Below are 21,451 nucleotides of genomic sequence, written 5' to 3'. Positions count from 1 at the left end.
GAATTGAGTCAAGGAAGGGAAGGTCGTGCGGCATAAGCCAAGTTTCTTGCAGCGCAATAATATCAGCGATATCACACAGTTCCCTGACGCCATCAACTGACCGTTTTATACTTTTACAATTAAATGATATGAAGTTTGTGTTGTGAATATCCATAATGATGACTTGATATTTGTCTATTTTATTCGCCGACTTTGACGGTAGTTCTATATGGTCTGAAACGCCGACAAGTAACACCGTCGGGCCAGACTTCTGTACTTAAAAACATATTTAAGGCGTCTTTCTTCACAATTAATTTATAGGCGTTATATGGTTTTTCTATTTTCATTTTAATCTTCTGTATCGATACCGATTCTTTGGTTTTAGTAAGTATGTAATCAACTATATCCTTTTCCGACGTATCCTTGTGTACATTCGACAAAAACAGACTTAGTTTTATTTCAGCCGGCTTAAATTTGTCATCTGGTCTGATGGCTGCCTTGCCCTTAACACCTTCCTGTCTATTCTTATATTTACGCCGCTGAACCTCCTTCCACTCCAAGTCAGGATGCGTAACCCTCCATTCGCCTCCATGACGAACCACCTCCGCCATAGACATATTATTACTTACTTGGATGGTAGTATCATTCATATCATTATTATTTTTGTGCGCTACAACATTTTGGAACAAGCACTCTTGTTCTACAATATTATTATTATTTTTGTGCGCTACAACATTTTGGAACAGGCACTCTTGTTCTACAATATTATTATTATTACTTTGGAAAGTACTTTTTTGTTCTATCATATTATGCAACGGAAACTTAGTCTTTATTCCATTCGTAATAACATTGGTAGTCGTGTTTTTGTTTACATCTGGGTTCCCATGCGCAGTGCTAACATCTAGTGGTTTCGCGCATACTGCTGTGCTTGGGGGCGGGGCCACCTCGCTCGAGCATTGCAATGTCGCGTTCAAGGTCACGTCACTGGATGCGCGATCGGCGCGTAATAATTTACGCGCACCTACATTTTGTGACAATTGTTTTGACGAAACATCGTTTTTGTTTCTCGACTGGTTGCAGGTAGCTTGAGTGTTGGTTGTTACGTCCTCAACATACTGTATTGTAGCATAGGTGTCTTTTATGTTTCGAACCTCCGATTGTAATAGCACAATATCCTTTAATAATCTTGTTAATCGACATGGTCGAAAGTAACCGGCGGTAATTTCTGCAGTTCTCGCGCTACGAAGATGGGAGTTTTATCCGGATCTGTGCTCTTAAATAAACAAATGATATCTTCAATATCTTTTTGCTCTTTGTTCTTGCGTCTCGAAATATTGCGTGTAGTGGTACTAACCGAATCAAATAACAAGTTTTTAGCTTCAGTTATTTCTGCACCAGAGAACGCACTCACTATTATTCTTATTAAACTTTCTTCATCCATAACGTCTATTTTGTTTTGCGTAAAACATAACAACTCGTTAATCACTATATTGCACTGTGTACACTTTAAAATTTGCGCGCTTTGCGCCGCCATTATTTCTGCGCCCGCTCGCTAGCGCGGGCGGGGGGAGACTGGGAGAGATGAGATAAAATTGTCTGGGGTAGATTATGGTCTGGTTTACCAGACCAAATACCAGAGTGTTCCAAATTTCAGCTCGATCCCTTCAGCTGTTTGCATACAAACAAACAAACCAACATACAAACTTTTGCATTTCATTAGTAGGATCATGCACGTCTGTTTTTCTTCGTAAAGGCGTGATGTTGTTTTTCTGATGCCTGTCAAAATCAGGCCAATAAATATTTTGGTAGCAATTTGGTAAACAATTCGATATTGTTGGCAAACAACAAACTTTGTGTTAATTTATCATATTATGGTAGATGTGGCAGAAAAATGTTGTTATTGAGTTTTTTGTTTCTATTTCAAGGCGATAAAACAATAAGGGAAATGATTAGTTCATTTTGTTCTAAAAGGCTTTGAGTAAAAATATTATTTATGCATTAACTTATTTGGTGCTTGAAAAACAAACAAGTTTAAGGAAAATAACAAAATCAAGTTCTTGTTCCTGAAAAATATGTTTCAGTACCTGGTGATTAGCTGCTATAACTTTAAATACTAAAGATCAAAGTGAAAATTGATAGTTACAGGATAGTCTAGCTGCTACTGTAACTTTCAATTTCAAAGATCAAATTAAACTGTATGTGAGAATAATCTTGACCAAATGACGCATGACAATGCGATCGAACTCACTGCAAAAAATTGACAGCTACAAAATAATCTTGCTGCTGTGTAATGTTTGTGTAGGTAGGGTATAAAGTAGATGGTAAATGTTTGGATTTTAGTAATTAATGGATATTTATTTGATCTGGGCATAAAACTTGAAATATTAAATAATACCTAATAATATAACCTTTATCATGATCATTCACATGAATCAAATACAAAGAGGAGATGTTAGGTCTGATAAATGGTTTTTCTTTTAACATAATGCGTGACACTTTACGGGGAGTGCGTAATGTTACAAAACCTCTAAACGCTCTCTTTTTGCATCTAGCGACCCCATACTACAAAAACGTTGACAATTGTTCGCATTTTAATGTGCCACTTTCTGAGCGCTTATAACCTCCTTTTTACTTATAATATCTTTGGGCATTTGCCGAGTATTTGGATCACAGTGAACAATCACATTATGATATTTCCTCTTTGTACTTGCTTCATGATAATTCATCAGTAAATTGACTACAGGATAAAAAATGAAACGTCCACACATTACAGATTTTCATTTATTTCAGTGATTACTGATTACATAATTAGTAATAACATACGATACCTTATAACTATTGATTCTAAAAAAATCATTTCCAATATCACCCTTACCTAGTTAAACGGATAAATCCATTAAAAATTACAGTTTAGTACTTCTTAATATTAATAAATTAAACAAAGGTAATTAAGTGAAATATTTAGATGCTTTAACGACTAATACGTCGGTTGACAAAATGTTATTATGACAGTTCGTAGCTTGATAGTCATTTAGTTCAGGACCTCGGCCCGTGAATATCTTTGGTTCAATAACACAGAGCAATAAGGAAATAAAATTAATACAAAAAACATAAAACAATACACTAGAGTACTCCCTTGAAAATTCTCCCTCGCACTAACGTAGAAATCAAAGACAGAATTTGCCACTACATTTATAAAAGTCCCCTTAACGTTCACTATATTAAATTTTAAACAATTTATTATTATAATTCTAAGGTTAAACTCTCTGAATTGCATCTTTTATTATACTCATTAACAAACAACTGTTGATTTTTTCGTTACTTAACTAACACTACTTTACTTACTAAAAATTCTAATTTTTATAACTATTTTTATGTCTAAAGGATTGTTGAACTCAATCGTGAAGAAGAGATGAAGAAAGAATTATGGAGAGCAGAAATGTTCAGTATAGATGAAGAATAGTACGTATAAAGAATTGACATAGGTTCCGTGGAAGATGACGCGGAGAGGGAAGCTGTGACTGATGTACAAAGCAATCCGAATGACGATACTGCAGGTGGTGAGTCGCGGCTCGTGCACGATGCTCGTGGACTACACGCTAGCGACGAATCATCTAAATAAATTATGAATCGTTTCACAGCCAGAATGATTTTCCATACACCGTGTCTAGATATGGTAGAGGAAGTGGGTTTAAATTTTAAAAGAGTTTTATTAAGTTTAAAGTTAGATTTAATATTTTTTTTTAATCTATAATTATCTACAGTGCGTAAGTTTAAATTTTTCTATTTTAATCAAAAAATTAGGATTTAATTCAATCCGTTTAATTGGAATGTAAGATTAGTAGCGCTACTCAGACTGTTGCTGTCCAAAATTGTTCGGGTTCGAATCGAAATTTTTCACCGAACAATTTTCGATGACAGTCGCAGAAATCTTAGAATACGAATTTAGAAGAATTTTATATGGAAACTACGTATCGCTTTATAAGTAAACTTTCAATGAATTAGGAAGAACTTCGTCTGTTTAATTTTGGATTATACTAAGCTAAATGAGTGCTAGATCATTTAAATCGTATCTTGATAGTTGGAGTTTAAATACTTAGTTTAAATAATGATTAGAGGGTGTCTGGGGTGAAATTATATAATCGTGTTAGAGAGCGGGAAATTAATGATAGATTTGGCTTAATAGCGATTATATTTAAGAACAGGAGAGTAGAAGATAGCTAATAGCTAGAAGCAATACTAGATCAATGGTACCGTGGAATGTACCGTGTTCATAAAAAAGTATCCTAACCAGCTTAACAATAAGTTTCAAACAAGATTATGTCGCATTATTCTTAAATTTACATTTTTTTTCATCTTCTCTACCTTTTTTAATCGTTTAACTTTATTCATTCTACATTCCCTTTATTGCCAATATTTAAACATTTCTAATCCGTGATTCAGCGAATATGTATTAAGTTGTGATTTGCAATTATCCCTATAGTTTAACATTATATTTTATTAAATACGAAGATTCGTGAGCTCGGAGAATCTTCACATTTAATTGTTTTTATTTTATCTTCTAAACTTGTGGCAAAGTCTGTCGCGAAACCAGCGTCGGCGTCAGCGGCAGCAGACACCTCGACTGGTTTGTAAGAGAATCCATCCCAAATCCATACAAACAGATGAAAAAGGAAGTTGCTTATATTCGTATGGAACTGCATGGGTTCTTTCCAACATATATATAATATACTCTAAACAATTTTCAAGGTAATACTCGTTTAGTTAAACTTCAAATAAATTATAATCGGTTGTCAACGTTCAATTAAGATTAGCTTACACTTTCCACATTACAATTTCTTTATCATTCATTTTAACTTTCCCATTAACCTCTACCGATAGTGTCATTTCCGAACATTCTATTACTAGAAATACAAAATTTAACGTATTTACAACCATTTTTAAAACTTTATTTTTAACAAAAACATTCATAAGTACATCTTTGCCTCGCGCATAGTCTAAGTGTACATTCTTTACATTAGAATTATAAGGGACTAGATTCGTTTGGAACAAAACTACGTAAACAAATAATAATGAAATCAAAGTAACTTCGACGTTTGCCTCTAATTTGGTAGTTACTACATGTTTATATTGTCTGGCAGTTGTGTCTCGTCCACCGCCTGCATCGTCAGTGTCATGATCTTCTAGCCGGCCAGAATGTACCAGACTTGTAACATCTTAAACTGAATATTTTAGAATTTTGGTGATATTTTTACTTATGTTTAGTGATTACATAATGATGCACTTCCCTTTCTCAGCCCAAGGGTTATTTTTCTTGTCGGGAGCGTGTATGAGAGGGTCGTTTTTCTCATTCTCTTCCACATACTCCCGCATCCTGCAACAAAAGGTCGTATTATTAGAGATTGCCTATTTTCTCTGTACTCCGAGTATTTTCTTTGGCAACATTATTTTTGGCGATCCATACGAGTTTGCTTTCAAGAATGTTAATACGGTTTGTACCTACTCTGTTTTCTTTGGATAAAAAGTTTTTTGTGTTCAGTCCTAATGTGTTGTTTTTATAAAGTGCCGACTTTGATTCGTTTAGTGAATAAACAGATTTTGCTCTTAGCTGCAGACTTTTCGTTTAAATATAAAATAAAGGCATCTAAATTTTACATACCGTAAGCATTTAAAAGGGATTTTGTGATTAAAGGCTTTTATTATATTCAATTGAGTATCAACGTATTTACAGAAACCAATAAATTGAGTCATAGAGATTTCATAAATTATTTATCAGACCTCCAATAATAGCTATGTTTCAATGTGTCTAAACAACATTTTCCTTTACACTCCCTCCCAATAACCTCTAAGAAAGATTTATTATCAATATCTAAACCGCATCCGAAGCCAGGATAAGACACATTGAAGCAAAATGCAGGAGGATCTGATAAAAGCACATCATGGTCATAAATCATATCTGCCATGATCAAAGCTGAAGTTTTTCTATAAGAGCCACTATATTAGATTTGCCATACACCAAGCATAAGTGGTGACGAGGCAACATTTATAAACCACGGTTATATGACAAACATTTTGGTTAGATTTTAGTATATTTTGGTCTAACGAAGTTAATTTTATTATGTTTTTACACAAAAGAGACTAGCGTTTGATCCAGTGATTTAACTTTAAAGTTTATAAAACTAAGAGAAAACACAAAGGCTGCTTCGTTGACCAAGTATGAACAAGTTTAACTACCGGGTAAGTCAGGTTTAATTCCCAGGTGGGGCAATGTACTGCTGGTATTTTTTTCGGCCTTTCGAAAATTCCTCAATACTAGCAAAAAGTTTGCGAATGTGCCCGGTACATGTGGTAAGCTCACCCCCTATTACATGGGGTTTATAACATAAATTGTGTAAAGTGGGTGTACATTGTATAGTGGCATGACCATAATGTGCATCTCTGCCTAAAACTTTAGGGATAAAAAGCGAGACGATATATACAGGAGAAAACACAACAAGTTACCAAAAGACACATTATTTCCTAGATTATCACTCTCTCAGACATACAATTCCATCTAGATCCATGCTTCATTTGAATACTAATTTAACATACTCCATCCACGTTCTTCTCTCTCATTAATCTTTCAGAATCATTAAGTATATCTTATACCTTTAAGTAAACATTACAAAATACGAACACACAAACAGAAACATTTATTAATTAGATAATTAATCTAATCAAATGCGAGTCGACTCGTGAATTTTCCATTTCTGTAGATTCAAAATATTAATGACACTAATGTATCTACAAGATGAGTTCATGAATATTATAATGATGGTTATAAAGACGTGAAATAAATAAATTTTGTACTAATGTATTTTGTTAAGTAACATTTTGAAATGCTTGTAATTATCTTTCTATAATATAAACATTAGTAGGGTTTTCCTTCCTGGCGCTATAACTCAAGAACGCACAAACCGATTTCCATGGTTTTGCATTCGTTGGAAAGGTTTCGGGGTCCGTGTGGTTTATAGTAAAGAAAATTCAGGAAAAATTTCAAGTGCAAAAATATTTTTTCACATACAGCGTCACCTCTAGCTGGTGGCGAAAGGGAGTTCACCGGGTTTGCTAGTAACTTCTAGAAACTATTTTTAAATTCCTACTATAAACTAAACCTCTTAAGACTGAACCACTATTTATGACACTTGTAAATAGACAGTTAACATACAAGTTGGAAGCGGGCGACATGAGGCAGCAGCAGACCACGTGTTGTCGCTTCATGTCGCCACGACACATCGTTATGACCTGTCACTGCAGTCATGATTTCGAACTATAACAGCAGCACTACTGTACCTCTACCATGAGTTTGAAGCAATTGTATTTGTTGATAGTCGTCTAGCGACGAAGTAAATTTTTTGTATGTCCAATTTTAGTTCCACTGGTGACCGATAGAGGCGTTGTAAAATTGGACATAAATAAATACGCCGTTGCTAGCGACTATAGACAAATACTATAGCTTTAAACTCATGGTAGAGGTATTGATCCGATTTATTAAATTTTTGAGACCATCGTAAAGCCAAACTGAATTCATTTAAAAACAGCCCCGTCATAATCTCAACACTTTTATATAGATCTGCATCGTCCAGTGCACCTTTTCAATCCGTTCCCCACTTGAATTCAATTTCAGTTCTATAACGAAGGAACTCTTGAACAGTATCAATTAATACTAAAAGTTTAATTAAAGGAATGCCGTCTGCAAAGTTCTCAAAGGCGTACTTTGATAGTGTTACAAGAGGAATTAACTTGTGGAATGCGAATGGATGGTATAAATAGATCATTGTAGTGCCCTGTGTTACAAACTTCGCTTGTGATTTATTGGAGTTCATTTGTGTGTGAGATTGCGTAATAAGATTTATTTTATTATATGTAGGGGCAGAAGAGTTAGAGTTGAGGAGAGCCATGCTTCGGCATGAATGGGCCGGCTCGACCGGAGTGATACTGACGTGAATTAACGCTTGCGTTGTGTTTCGTTGTGTGAATGAGGTTACTGGAGGCCCATTTCCCAATCCCCAATTCCCCAACAATAGGGTGGAGTGAAAAAATCTTTTTCTTAATTTGAAGTTTCCTGTGTTTTCAAACATTGACCCATAGTAATAGAAATGTTCATGCAAAATTACAGCTTTCTAACTCAACATCTTGAGGTGGCGCATTAGGTATGAAATTTGAAAAAAATAACAAAAGTAGAGTTACAAGCAAATATTTATTTCTAACTATATTACCATAAATTTAAATGAATTTAAACTTTAAACCACTAGTATAATAAAATACTATATGAAATTATCATAAAAATAAAATTGTGATGTCCAGTATCAGAGGTTCCAGTGTCTTCATTTTTGGCAAAAATACTGAGATTTAGTGTCATAAATAGGTATTTCTTGTCTGGATTTTATTTTAGTACGAATGAAACCATTTCTATCATCGGGTCCACAAACAGATACTGAAGCCTCCGTTATACATTTGACACACCTTTCTACTGCTTTAGTTGACTCGACTAATTATAATGATTTGATAGAATTGACGAAAAAAAGATAACAAAACCTCCTCTAACAATGAAATACAGCGACTCGGAAATCACTACAATGATTGCACCTGGAGGTAAATTGTTTGAAATTGAAAAGTATCCTTGCCACACTCAAGCAGTAGAAAGGTGTGTCAAACGTATAGCAGAGGCTTCGGCATCTGTTTGTGGACCCGATATATTTTGCAGCAAACTCATCATATTATCGCTTCTTAAATTCATGACATCGCATAGATTGAGTTGTCATCTTATCTACAGAACCAATGTACATTTTGCGCTCATTTCGTTGACCTTTTAAGAAGTTTTCCTCAGCAGCAGGTGCTTTAGTCACACATTTGCTTACTTCTCGGGATAAATAGTTACGTGGCGCGATATAAAAAAAAAAATTGTGGAATATCTGCTTTTTGGCGCATTACGTAACATTTTAAATATTTGTACTTTTGAAAGTACAAAATAGACAACCTAGACACGACTTGTTGATGGATAATTGTAGAGATAGATGCCTTATTCTATATCGCTTTACTATAGAAAGTCAAAGTCAAAATTATTTATTACAAATAGACCGGGAAGGCACTTTTGAACGCCAAAGCAAATATTACAATGTAAAGAAAACAAAATGTCTGTCTGTCGGTCAGTCCTCTAGTTGCTCTATTTGCTCGTTCCAAAGTGTAGATTCGTATAGAGAAGAACGAGCAAGAAACTCCATAGGTCTTTTACAGTCAGGTTCACAATACAATAGTTGGCTAAAAGCAATCATTTCACATATTTCTTCTAAGGATCCTTTCCATTATTCAACTCTAACATATTGTTTTTTATCTATAAGTAGTGTTTTATCACATCACAATATGTAGGTAACATAAATTATCAATTAATTTGATTGGATCGCCAAGTAAAGGACATCGCAAGTCTTTGCCCGTTTTAGGCATTTTTTAATAAAATTTACTTAACTTTGGCACTATTTTACAACTATATATTAAAGTTTTATAAGAAAATACTGAATTTGCATACGAGATAACACATAGTAGTAGTTAAAAACAATAAATTTGTAAGCAAAACATATAAGCACAACTCTATTTTGTGGGTAGTCTTATAAGTAAAAATATGAATTTTCTAGAAACTATTTCCTCGATGCGCCACCTGAAGATAATGTCGTAGAGCTTTGATTTTTTGTATAAACAAAGCTTTTACATATGGTCACCAATTAATAATACAGGACAAAAGAATAGAGAAAAAAATTTTTTTGGTACGTTTCACTCCACCCTACCCAACAACCCTTAAATTCCTAACCTCCAAAAGGCCAACAACGCACTTGTAACGCCTCTGGTGTTTCGGGTGTACATGGGTGGCGACAATCCTTGCTTTTTTACATCATGAAAAAAATATGCTCTTGTAGCCAATATATTATAATCTACCCTTAGCAAGGATGATTGGTATTATGTTAATTCAAACCCACCAGTTAATAAACTCCCAATAAAATCCATCAAACAGAAGCCTACAACAAAATCTAAAACATGAATATATTAATCTCCAATCTCCGGACTTAATTAACCAATAATAAACCTTAACAACATTTACATAGGAATCATATTAAAATTCATAAGAATATTTCTATTAATTTTTAATCGTTTTACAGATTGGATCAGCCATGATTGGTAGGTATGTAAATCTATTTGGCTTGATTATGGAGAATGAACTTTAGTACAAAGGGATAAAGGTGTCTATCAAGTGTGAGGTGGTGCGATGGACATGTTGTACAGGATGATTCAATTTTCTATCGTGGGCTTGGCCACCTTTGTACAATTTTAATTCAGAGGGAGTATTGTTGCTGGCCTAATTGGCAATTTACACGAGGATCCCAGGCGCTTCTACCTTTTTTATTTTTGTATGTGGTCCTACTAGGGGAAGGAATGACGTTTGAGAAACTTTAGGGAGTGGTAAATAGATACAGAATTGCTGGACAAAAGTTTATTTTGTCTCCATTTTGTGACTTTGTTTTTAAATAAAAATGATTAGTCGAAAACTGACTACGAAATTAAAAAAAAACGATAAAGCCATTTCAACCTATGTTTAGTAGATATGTACCTATGATTTAAATGCGATTTTTATTCACTCACATATTTTACAAGTAGGTACATCCATAAGAAAAATTATTTAAAAGAGAAAAGATTTAGATTAAACAAGCTTATTTTCACCTGTCCACAGAAAAATAACACTACAGCACAAGAAACGTAAACAACTTTAATATTAAAACGAAGTAAAATAAGTGGGGTACGAGTAAACATGGAAATAAAACATTTCGACCAAAATCCGATACCTTCCAATATCGTACAATTTGAATATATCTTCATAAATCCATAACGATATTCGCGAAAAACAATAATTTTCTTTCGCCAAGCGTATCTTGTAATATCAATGTTTGAGAGCTATCCTCGGGCTGGTGAATAATTTATCAATGTCCACCCTACGGATGACAGTTTATGCTCCTTTCCTATCTTTTTGATATTATTTTCCTTTTTTAGAAGCTTAAAGATAGTCCCGAGTTTAAGTTGTGGGTTCGGAAAGTTGTTTTTAACCGACGACAAAGGAAGGTTCTTAACTGTGTATAGTTTTGTGCGTAAAACATTCCTGAAAATCGACTAAGAATTGACTTTTTTTATTTTAATGTCCGTTTTGTAGATTGTTTTAAAATATTAGACTCGCTCGTATTTTTTTTATTTCTTACGGAAACAAATACTTTCGACGCGATATTGATTTGAAATATCATGTAATATCGTAATGTCAAGTACGACTATCTATCTACTATTTTTGGGTTATTGGGATTTTAATCACGGTTACAACCAGAGCTACTATTGAGATTGAAAAAAATGAAGAACCAAAAATACTCCACTCTCATTAATCAGCAGTCGCATTTATTTTCATTATCTTAATTTAAAAAATGACATAAAAATTATGACGTATTGTGGTCGTAGCTTTTCATATACATACATACATACATAGATTCTGTATATAAATAACTCTTACGTATGTACGTTTGTTTAGGATGTCATGTCACCGTATCCGACATTATATTGTGCAGCCTCCCCCTTATTTACTTTCAGAGTTTAGAATTTATGTACATATATGAAAATGTATTGTGTTTGTGTATATGTACGGTGTACCTATGTATTTGTTTTTAATTACATTATTCAAACACACATACTCGCAAACTATCGTCTGTAATATTATTGTAAATGTTGCTAATTGTGTATGTATACATATATTATGCTATTGCAATTAGCTTTGCAAATTAGCTTTACATATATGTAAAAGCTAATTTGAAAGCGTTTTTAAGTTTACAATTCTTAATTCTCATAAGCTGGCTAGCTAATGTCTTCTCTTGCCTTAGGTGAAGCAAAAGGGAGTGTCAGACTCTTACTGACTAAAACCCACCCCGTTCGTCACAGGAGTAGTTCTGTTTTCCGAGCCGGAGCCCCCAGTAAACCTGCTAGGTAGTCCGCAGCTCCGACCAATTTTCAAAGCCACTTAAAAAATCCCACCCTCACATAATATATACTTGTGAAACTAACCACAAAAACATCAAATATTAATACCTAGACCTACTATACTATTCTAGACTCTTACAGACAAAGTCTGGGCGGACAAAAGAAACTAAAATGTCTATTAAAGTATCAACTACATTGTAAGGAGACTATCAAAAGACTTTATGGACATAATACGGCCCACTTACGATCATAAGAAGGAACCTACGTACTAAAGAATTATATTTTACAAAGCGGCGAACACAATAGGTATACTTAGTAGTTGGAAAATTATATGAGAATATTAAAACTATATATGCGTCAAAGTAATATATAAAACTATAAGTAAGATCAATTGAATTGAATTTTCAATTGATATGGTAATTTTTGTCTTCTTCATATGAGGGAAAATATAACAATGACACAATATGGAAATTTCGGGCTATGGTATACCCTATCGAGATTAATAAATAATTTGGATATAAACTCAATATTATACTGAAGGCTGAAGTCTATAGATTTCGAATAATCAAAATAGGAAATTCGTTTGATACGAAAAATAACAGAAACTATTTCTCAACTATTTATATGACAATAAAAACATAATAATAACTCTTACATAGCTAATTTCAGTATATCATGAAACAGCCAATTACATATAAAATAAAAACACAATTATTCCGAATCACCTGTACATGAATAAAAAATAAAAAAGACATATTATTTACCAAATAAACAAAAACATTTACACACACATAAAAAAAAAAGAAAATAACTTTTCGCTCAAAGTACACAATACATAAACCCGTTAATATAAAATGAGCATTACATAACAAATTAATAAGGGCCATTTTGCGTTAAAACGTTTCATCTCATATTTCACTATGGCAGTCAATTTAAGCCGAATTTAGGGAGCATGCATGTAAATGAGCCGGCCAATGCTGGTAAAAGGATCGGATTTTAAATTATTATGAAGATTTATAACGAGGTGATTAATCATTAACGTTTTGTTGATTTAATCCTATGAAACGGGCACTGGTGTCTTATTAAAGGTCGGGGTGACGATACGATTATATTATAGGAGGTATTTAATTTGTTTATGTATTTTTTTCTCGTAGGATTTTTTAAGGAGATGTTGTAAGAGTCTACTACTGAAGTATGGGACTCCTTTACATAAGCTGGTTTGCCATTATGTTGGATTCGGAGCTGCGGACTGCCTAGTGGGTTACCAGGGCTCCGGCTCAAACAGCAGGAGTAGGAAAGGGGTGGTTCTTAGTCAGTAAGAGTCAGACATAAGAGAGCATGAGATAGGTGAATGAACATCTCAAACAGCAGAAAAATCTTTTTTGAGCAAAAACGAACCGCCTCCATATTTGTTAAGTCAGGTAATATCCATAAACCCTTCTCCTAAGTTTCAATTTTGATGCGGTTTTCAGCATAGCATTTAGCTATGCTGAAAACCGCATCAAAATTGGTTAAAAAACGCGACATACTTACATATATACATACATAATTATAATAATTGTGCACAAAATACATACAGGTGAAACTGAAAACCAAAACCTTTTTGAAGTTGGTTAAAAGAGATGAGTCATTCAACACTCCCCGAAGTATAGTGGCGGTGACAAGTATATTTAATTTTGACTTCATTACTAGTCAGCTAATAATAACATAGTATGTCAATAAAGAATTAGCTACTATAACAATTTCAGCGTCAGCTAATATAATTAAGTGTAACACTCGTTACAGGGCTGAAGCCTGAAAAACTCGTTACTAGGCAGTATTAGGTCAGAACATATCCGTTAATTGGATTGTGGGACTTGCACTGACACTGTGCTGTAATACTATGTAGATAGCTATGTCTATCTAGCTGGATAGATTGGCAATCGTTTCGGAGAAATCAAAGAACAAAAAGTACCTACACTTGTATTATTATATCATTCTATTCAGTATTTTAAGTGTGGGAGAGCCATGTTTCGGCACTGAGACTGGAGTGATACCACGACCTCACAGACTACGGACGTGAAACAACGCTAGCGTTGTGTTTCGTTGTATGAGTGAGGTTAAATTCCCAACCCTAAAATTCACGCCCGGAGGACACGGTGGAACACACGGTTGCGGTCTGCCCTGCGTGGGCTGAGCACCGCCGTGCCCTCAGGGAAGTGATCGGCGACGGCGACCTCTCGCGTCCGGCTTTGGTTCAGACCATGGTGCGGAGCGAGGGGGACTGGGATGCCGTCTCCTCCTTCTGCGAAGCAGTTATGCTAGCTAAGGAGGAGGCGGGACGCGTGAGGGAACGAACTTCCTCACGCCCTAGCCGACGCGAAAGACACTCCGGGCGTCGGGGATCGCGTGACGATCTCCGGCCACCGTAAGTGCGGGTCTGCGGACGGCGAGCAAGGGTAGCTCGCCGCCCGACCAGAACCAGACCCGTGCGTGCGGCGCGTTGCGTTCCGCGCGCGCCTCAAAGAGCCATCAGACCACCACAGATGGGGCCCAGTAGGGCTGATGCCTGATCCGGAGCTGCGGACTACCTAGCGGGTTTACCGGGGCTCCGGCTCGACAAGCAGGAGTAGGAACGGGGTGGTTTTTAGTCAGTAAGAGTCTGACACTCCCTCTCGCTTTGCCCTGGCGAGAGAAGTCATTGGATGATTTTCCCCCTGAAAAAAAAAAAAAAAAAACCCTAAAATTCAAACATATTACGATGATAATTACAATTAACTAAAGGACTTTGTTTTTCTTTGGTAATCTTTCTGAGCATATTCGTTAAAACTTTTTTATTTTCTAACGGAAACAAATACTTTCGAAGATATTACTTATTGATTTGAAATATCACGTGATTTGACTTCTAGATACGTTTCTTAGATTTGTTTTATCTAACTATTTTTATCTTTCATGAAAACAAAAAAAACACGTGTAATATTTTTCTACATTACCTAACTGATAAACTAAATAGATTTATAATTTCCATACCCCATCATCATCTTTATACCAACAAAAACATTTATCTCCCCATAAAATCGTACCAAGTACTTAACTTCTGTATTATATTACGTATGAATGGCTAGATGGCTACCATGCCACTATACATGGTGTAGTTATGTTCCATCACGTACTCTTAATGAAGAGGCAGACTCGATCAATACTAATACGAAGTGCATTGACACTTTCCATGAGCTATCGTATCAACTGCTCATGGTTAGAACAGTCTTCTTAATTTTTCATTTAAGTTATCTTGTTATTAGATTGTGAAGAGATTTTTTTTGTGTTGGTATGGAGTTTAAAAGAGACTATGACTTTGGCTTGTGAGTTGCTTTTGGTGGTTTATATCAGAATCACTATTTATAGTAGTGTTGAATTCTCTAAGTGCTATTTTGCAACCTATTTCCAAAGTAAACATGATTATTTTATCATTAACAGTATTAGGTTAGGAAAACTTATTTTATTTCTAGAGAAATATTATTTTCTAGAGAAAATAATATTAGAAAGTACGTGTAGAAATAGATTTCTACACGTACTTTCTAATATTATTTAGACACCACTGACAAACGGTGAAGGAAAACATTGTGATGAAACCTGTACTTTTTTCTATTTCTAATTATATGTAAGTTGAAAATCGTCAACCTGCACTGAGCAAGCGTGGTGATTAATTCTTAATCTTTCTTCGTGTAAGAAGAGGTCTTTGGTCAGCAGTGGCCCCTTATAGTAGATGGATGGCTCTTTATTATAGTGGATCCCAGTGGATCGATAGATATTGGATTGAAATTGTATTGACATAAGATTGGTTTCCAAAACAAAAATAATATATTAATTACCAGCTTTTACCAAACTACAGACTATAACATCCATTTTTATCTACATCAATTTCACGCTTTAAAACAATAACCTTATAAAAATCGCCATCTTTACAAACAACAACACAACATTAACAAACTATTATCCCCCGTCTACAATCATAAAGTTGGAAGTCTGTTCTCATAATTTAATTTAGCGGAACACGGAGCACGTTTTGTTCAGAGTAACGTTATTTTTTACGTTCAACGTTAAGTTAATTTGCGTAATTCTCCAATGAAGTCACGTATTTGTTATAGGGGGGGAGGGGATTGGGGTGGTGACAGCCAGGGTTGATAGGCCAATAAGTTCAAAAATCAACCTTGAAACTAAGATAGCAAGGTTTGAAGTTGATTGGCAATGTTTTTCAAATTGATTGGCGAAATCTTGGTGCTTTTTCAATTTTTGAAAATATTATTAAATGGTGTGTGTGGAAAGGAAGGAGGTATCGTGTGAGAAATGATATGAAAGGAGAGGGTGTGTCATACGATGACGTTTGATAAGACAGAACGGAAGAAGAGGACATGTTGCAAAAACCCCAAGAAAGTAGCAACGAAGATGAACAATTTCTTTTTTAATAAAAACGTTTCCTTACTTTCAAACATACTAATTCACATACACATGACACTCAGACCCGGAACAACAATTTGTGGATCACACTAAAAATTTATCCGTGCGGGAATTGAACCCACTACACACATACGGCAGCCAGTTGCTCAGCCACCGCGTCAACCGTGCAGTCAAACATTAAAATATTAAATAACTGCTACAGAACATAGCTAATATTTCCATTCGTTTCTGCAAATTTTAACGATCACTTACACCAACACAAAAATATCATCAAAAAAAAATTTTGTTAGCTCTAAAACATTTCAAGAGGGAAAAGAATAAATCAAGGGATCCCAATTTAAAACCAAATCGATCCAACGAGAAAGAATCTCAAGTCCCCGATCAGTGACAGCCCTAGTGACAGGGGGAGACAGGGGATCTTTACGACCATCCGCACGAATTAGTACATGTCACGCGTTGACTTTGATGATTGTTTCACCGTCACCGAGTCAAGCTACGGACGCCAATAATGTGATCTCAATTTGGATTTTTACTTTTTCATTTGTATTTTTTGTCTCTTTGTTTAGTGTTAAATAGCATTTAATTTGAAGAGTGGAGTAATTACAGTCATCAAATTTTTCATCACTACATAAAAACAAAGTCGCTTTCTCTGTCCCTTTGTACGCTTAAATCTTTAAAACTACGCAACGGATTTTGATGCGGTTTTTTTACTAGATAGAGTGATTCAAGAGGAAGGTTTATATGTATAATACTAGCATAATATGTCACTAGTGACAGGGGGAGACAGGGGATCTTTACGACCATCCGCGCGAATTAGTACATGTCACGCGTTGACTTTGATGATTGTTTCACCGTCACCGAGTCAAGCTACGGACGCCAATAATGTGATCTCAATTTGGATTTTTACTTTTTCATTTGTATTTTTTGTCTCTTTGTTTAGTGTTAAATAGCATTTAATTTGAAATTGTAATTAGTAGAGTGGAGTAATTACAGTCATCAAATTTCTTATCAATACATAGTATGTCAACAAAGTCGCTTTCTCTGTCCCTTTGTACGCTTAAATCTTTAAAACTACACAACGGATTTTGATGCAGTTGTTTTACTAGATAGAGTGATTCAAGAGGAAGGTTTATATGTATAATACATGCATAATATATCACCATGCGAAGCTGGGGCGGGTCGCTAGTTTTTTAATATAGCTGAAATGTTAATGCTAATGCTATTGCCATAAATCTAAGCCAATTCAATTCCGCACCGTTACTGAAAATCTTCAAATTGGGGAAACCAATAATACTTTAAAAGTATACAAATAAAGCCGCAACAGACTTATAGCCTTTAAAAAATCGAGAAACAATTTAATAAAGAAAATGAATTTGTCTCGAGAATATTTTTTCTATCATCGGAACAACATAAATTATCTTAATGTCAACAAGGCTCTCTCTTACTTGTCGAGTGACATTTGTAAAAGAGGAGATGGTCTCAATGACTACCCAATTTCACTGACAGCCCTACCGACAGGGGGGGGGGGGATGGGGATTTTTACGACCATTCGAATTAGTACATGTCGCAGTACAAGTACAATTACCCTTGTATCGAATTCATCCATTCATTTGTTTTTATTTTGTTTATGTTGGTTTTAAAATTTTATATTGGGTGTTACCGTTCTACTCAGTGTCATTTAATGGTTACTGGTTACTTAACACAGTCCTTTGCAATTGTTTTCCATACAAAATCATTACTAAGGACTAATTAGGAAGTTAGTGATATTAGGACCAATTATTTCTCTGTAAATTGGTAAGCAGAGTTGTTATTAAACGCATTTTGACAGTGAATTTAATGGTTAAATACTCAAACGACACTAAATTTTAAGATGCTTACAAGATTTAAATACAGAGATAGAATTAAATTTAAGTGCAACTTAAAATTGAATCACGTTACAGAATTCAAGCGTAACTATGTTAAATAAATAAATATGACAGGTTTAGACAAATCTGAATTATGTGATTAAGTTCTAAATAGCTCATATGAAAAGAACAAGACTTATGATAAATAAATCTCCAGAAACTCCATTAGAATAAAACATGTTCATGGCTAAATAAACAAACAAAAATTGGCGTAATTTCAAAAGTATCCCACAAAAACATCCCCATCCTTTTCTAGCGTCAAGGAAAAACAATGGTATACAGTATCATATTTCTCTTTCTGACATGGAGCCCGGGTAGCCACAAGCTCTTATGTGGTAACTACGTAATTATATTATGTGCGCCACGTGTAAGGGACGTAATGTTCAAGGTTCATGAAACAGGGTGTCTGAGTGGCTGCTCCAGAAGGAAGATTGTTGGTACAATGTCGTTGGTAAATTAGCTTCTTTGTGGAATGTTTCTGGTTGCAGGTAATGTGTTTAGTTGTGTGTGATGAAATAATTGGAGATTTTTTTAGCAATAAGTTTGTTTTTTTTAACAGCTTCTACAAAAGAAAATATTTGTGTGCAATATTAACGAACTGATTTTTTCCCTTTTTAAACAGACAGTGTTATTTTAGTTTTTTCGTATATTTCTTAATGTGCACTTTTCTTTGCTTCATTTAATTTTACGGCTAAGCGTGGCTTTCAATATTTGAAGTCTTTAAGTAATAATTTGCAACAGAAATAATAAATAATAAAAGTCATCAATAACACCAACATGATTTAGCATAACCTGGGTACCAAAATCAAACTCATATGCTCAAAAATAATTATAAATAGCGTAAATACTAATAAAATTTCAAACTATCACAATCCTACCACGATACACCCTTCATAAAACACATACAACTACTGTCAAAGAACAAAAACTAAAAGTAAGTAAACAGCTTAAAACGTCTATTTTTATCTTTAAAGAGAAGTGAGCGAAAAGTTTCATTCTAAATAACAATTCGTAACCCTTCATCCTTTTCACATCGTCAAGGTCACACGAGCTGTAACCGAAAATAAATTTGAAGTGCGACCCATTCAGAGGCCCTTTTATCTGTATGTACATATGTGTTAGGTTTGTGGAGTAATGCTGTACCCTTAGTATGAGTTTGCTTTACATTTAAAGTAATCGTTACCTTTTTAACTGTACGTTAAAATGAGAGCGCATTCGATACTCTGATTGGTTGGTCTATTCAAGCCGACCAGCTGCAGCTGGTCTATTCGAGCGCTGAACGCGCCCTCGTTTCGAATACTTTAAACGTAAAGCATACTTGTACTAAGGATACTGTATGAGAGTAGCTCCATCCTTTTGATTTGTTTGAAGTTATATTTGTTTATTCAGATGATAGTTTTTGACTTGACTGCTTAGTTGGTGCAGTGGCTGGACGATTGGCTATTGTATATCAGTACCCTGAGTAAGAGTTTGCTTTTCTATTAAAGAAATTGAAACGAGAGCGCATACGGCGCTCTGATTGGTTGGTTTATTCGAGTCGGTCAATCAGAGCGCCGAAAACTCGTACTAAAGGTACAGGTTGCAGTTTGGATTTTAAACAAGAAACCATTCTTTATAAACTTTAGTAAGTATGCACATTTCTTGGGACTACACTTACAAAAAGCATTGAGACAAAGAAGGCTTCGTTTAAGGTCTATGTGATAAAATTTGAGCCACACTGCTATCTATCAGTGGAACCAAATGTCCTAGCCAAAATATACGGTCACAAATACTGCCAAGAATAAGATGTCAAGGCCAGACAAAGTTTTATCAGAATCTTCTACTTAACATAATCTAAATAAAGAGCCTTATAGTATTTGGAATTAGGTCAAAATTACTATAAACTATTTAAGTATCGTACTCCGTACTACTAAGTATACATTTGCGAGAGTGAAAGTTATAATATTATTCAAAACTGTATAACTCGTCCAATGTTCAGTTCAAGGACAAGATTTAGCCAGATAATGCCGTCCACTTGGATGGCTCGATATAAATAACTCGAAGGGATACCGCGATACTTTTATCTTTAACTAGAAGTAACGAAAGTAATCCCTCTCCGGCCGTAGGGGGCACGTTTACGACCCAATAGATATGAGGGTTACTTCGGATCTTCACGGTTAGTTAGAAGCTTTTAAGAGTTAAAATATACGAGCTTGGCTTTTGTAATAGTCTCAGGGATTGTCACGTTTTGTATTTTTTCATTAAGTCACGTTAAGGCTAATAATTTTGTTGTTTAGTTTTGATATTTTGCGTTGGTTAGTGTGCAATGTTAAATGACTGCACAGTGCAGGTTCGATTCTCGCACGGGGCAACTCTTTATGTGACGCACAAATTGTTGTTCCGGCTCTGAGTTCTTAGTGGTGTGTAAATTTGTATGTTTGTAAACGCAACCATGACACAGTAGAAAAACCTAATGTTTTTAAAGAAGGTTTAGCTTTAATGAGATTTGAGTAAAAGATGTTAAGTGAACGTTTCTGTATATATAAATACAATCTGCTCCAACACTTCAATATAGAAGAAGGTGTCATATTTACCAAAGGTGGCAAACATGAATAACTCATGAACACAACAATTTACTTGTGTCACCACTTCAAAAACAAAGGTAAGAAGTTGATCTCCAAAATAATCAAGCTAAGTAACCATAGTTCCGAAATCACGGCAAATAATTCCGGCCGAGCCGAATCTGAAACACGGGGAGCTTTTCTTTTCGCAAGCCACAAACAGCCCTATCGAAGGAGGGGGTCGAAAATCCTCCCCTTGTCACATTTACAAAATGAGACCACTCCGTTTTTGGGTCACTCATTTTGAGTGAAGCAATGTGTTTATGTATTTAGAATATTATAATCAGCACTTAGACACGGGTTATTGATCGTGCCAACACATTTTGGGTGTTTTGTTACGAAAATTTTATTGTGTTTCTTTTCACTCAGTTTATTGTCGCGACAATCGCGGGTCGTTATGTGAAGTGTTACTTAGAATGTGATGATATTCTTCAATTTTGATTACGTTGATCAATAAAGACGCAGTGGTATCATTCAAAGTCAAAGTCAAAA

General features: G+C 34.9%; 2 protein-coding genes across 5 annotated transcripts in view; both read right to left on the bottom strand.

Moving 5' to 3' along the window:
* LOC118264327 (uncharacterized) overlaps positions 1–21,451 on the bottom strand; it is a 419,163-nt gene that overhangs the window by 118,375 nt on the left and 279,337 nt on the right. The window lies entirely within an intron of this gene.
* The window catches only part of LOC118264070 (guanine nucleotide-binding protein subunit gamma-e), a 47,344-nt gene continuing 28,639 nt past the window's right edge, over positions 2,747–21,451 (bottom strand). For both annotated transcript variants that reach the window (XM_035576412.2, XM_035576413.2), the window contains exon 4: positions 2,747–5,353. In XM_035576412.2, coding sequence (XP_035432305.1) covers positions 5,248–5,353 — 106 coding nt within the window. In that variant the 3' untranslated portion in view covers positions 2,747–5,247. The remainder of the gene's footprint in view (positions 5,354–21,451) is intronic.

Source organism: Spodoptera frugiperda, chromosome 26 (assembly GCF_023101765.2).
Source record: "Spodoptera frugiperda isolate SF20-4 chromosome 26, AGI-APGP_CSIRO_Sfru_2.0, whole genome shotgun sequence".
Lineage (NCBI taxonomy): Eukaryota > Metazoa > Arthropoda > Insecta > Lepidoptera > Noctuidae > Spodoptera > Spodoptera frugiperda.
The sequence above is the reverse complement of the archived record's forward strand: the minus strand, read 5'-3'. Positions and strand labels throughout refer to the sequence as shown.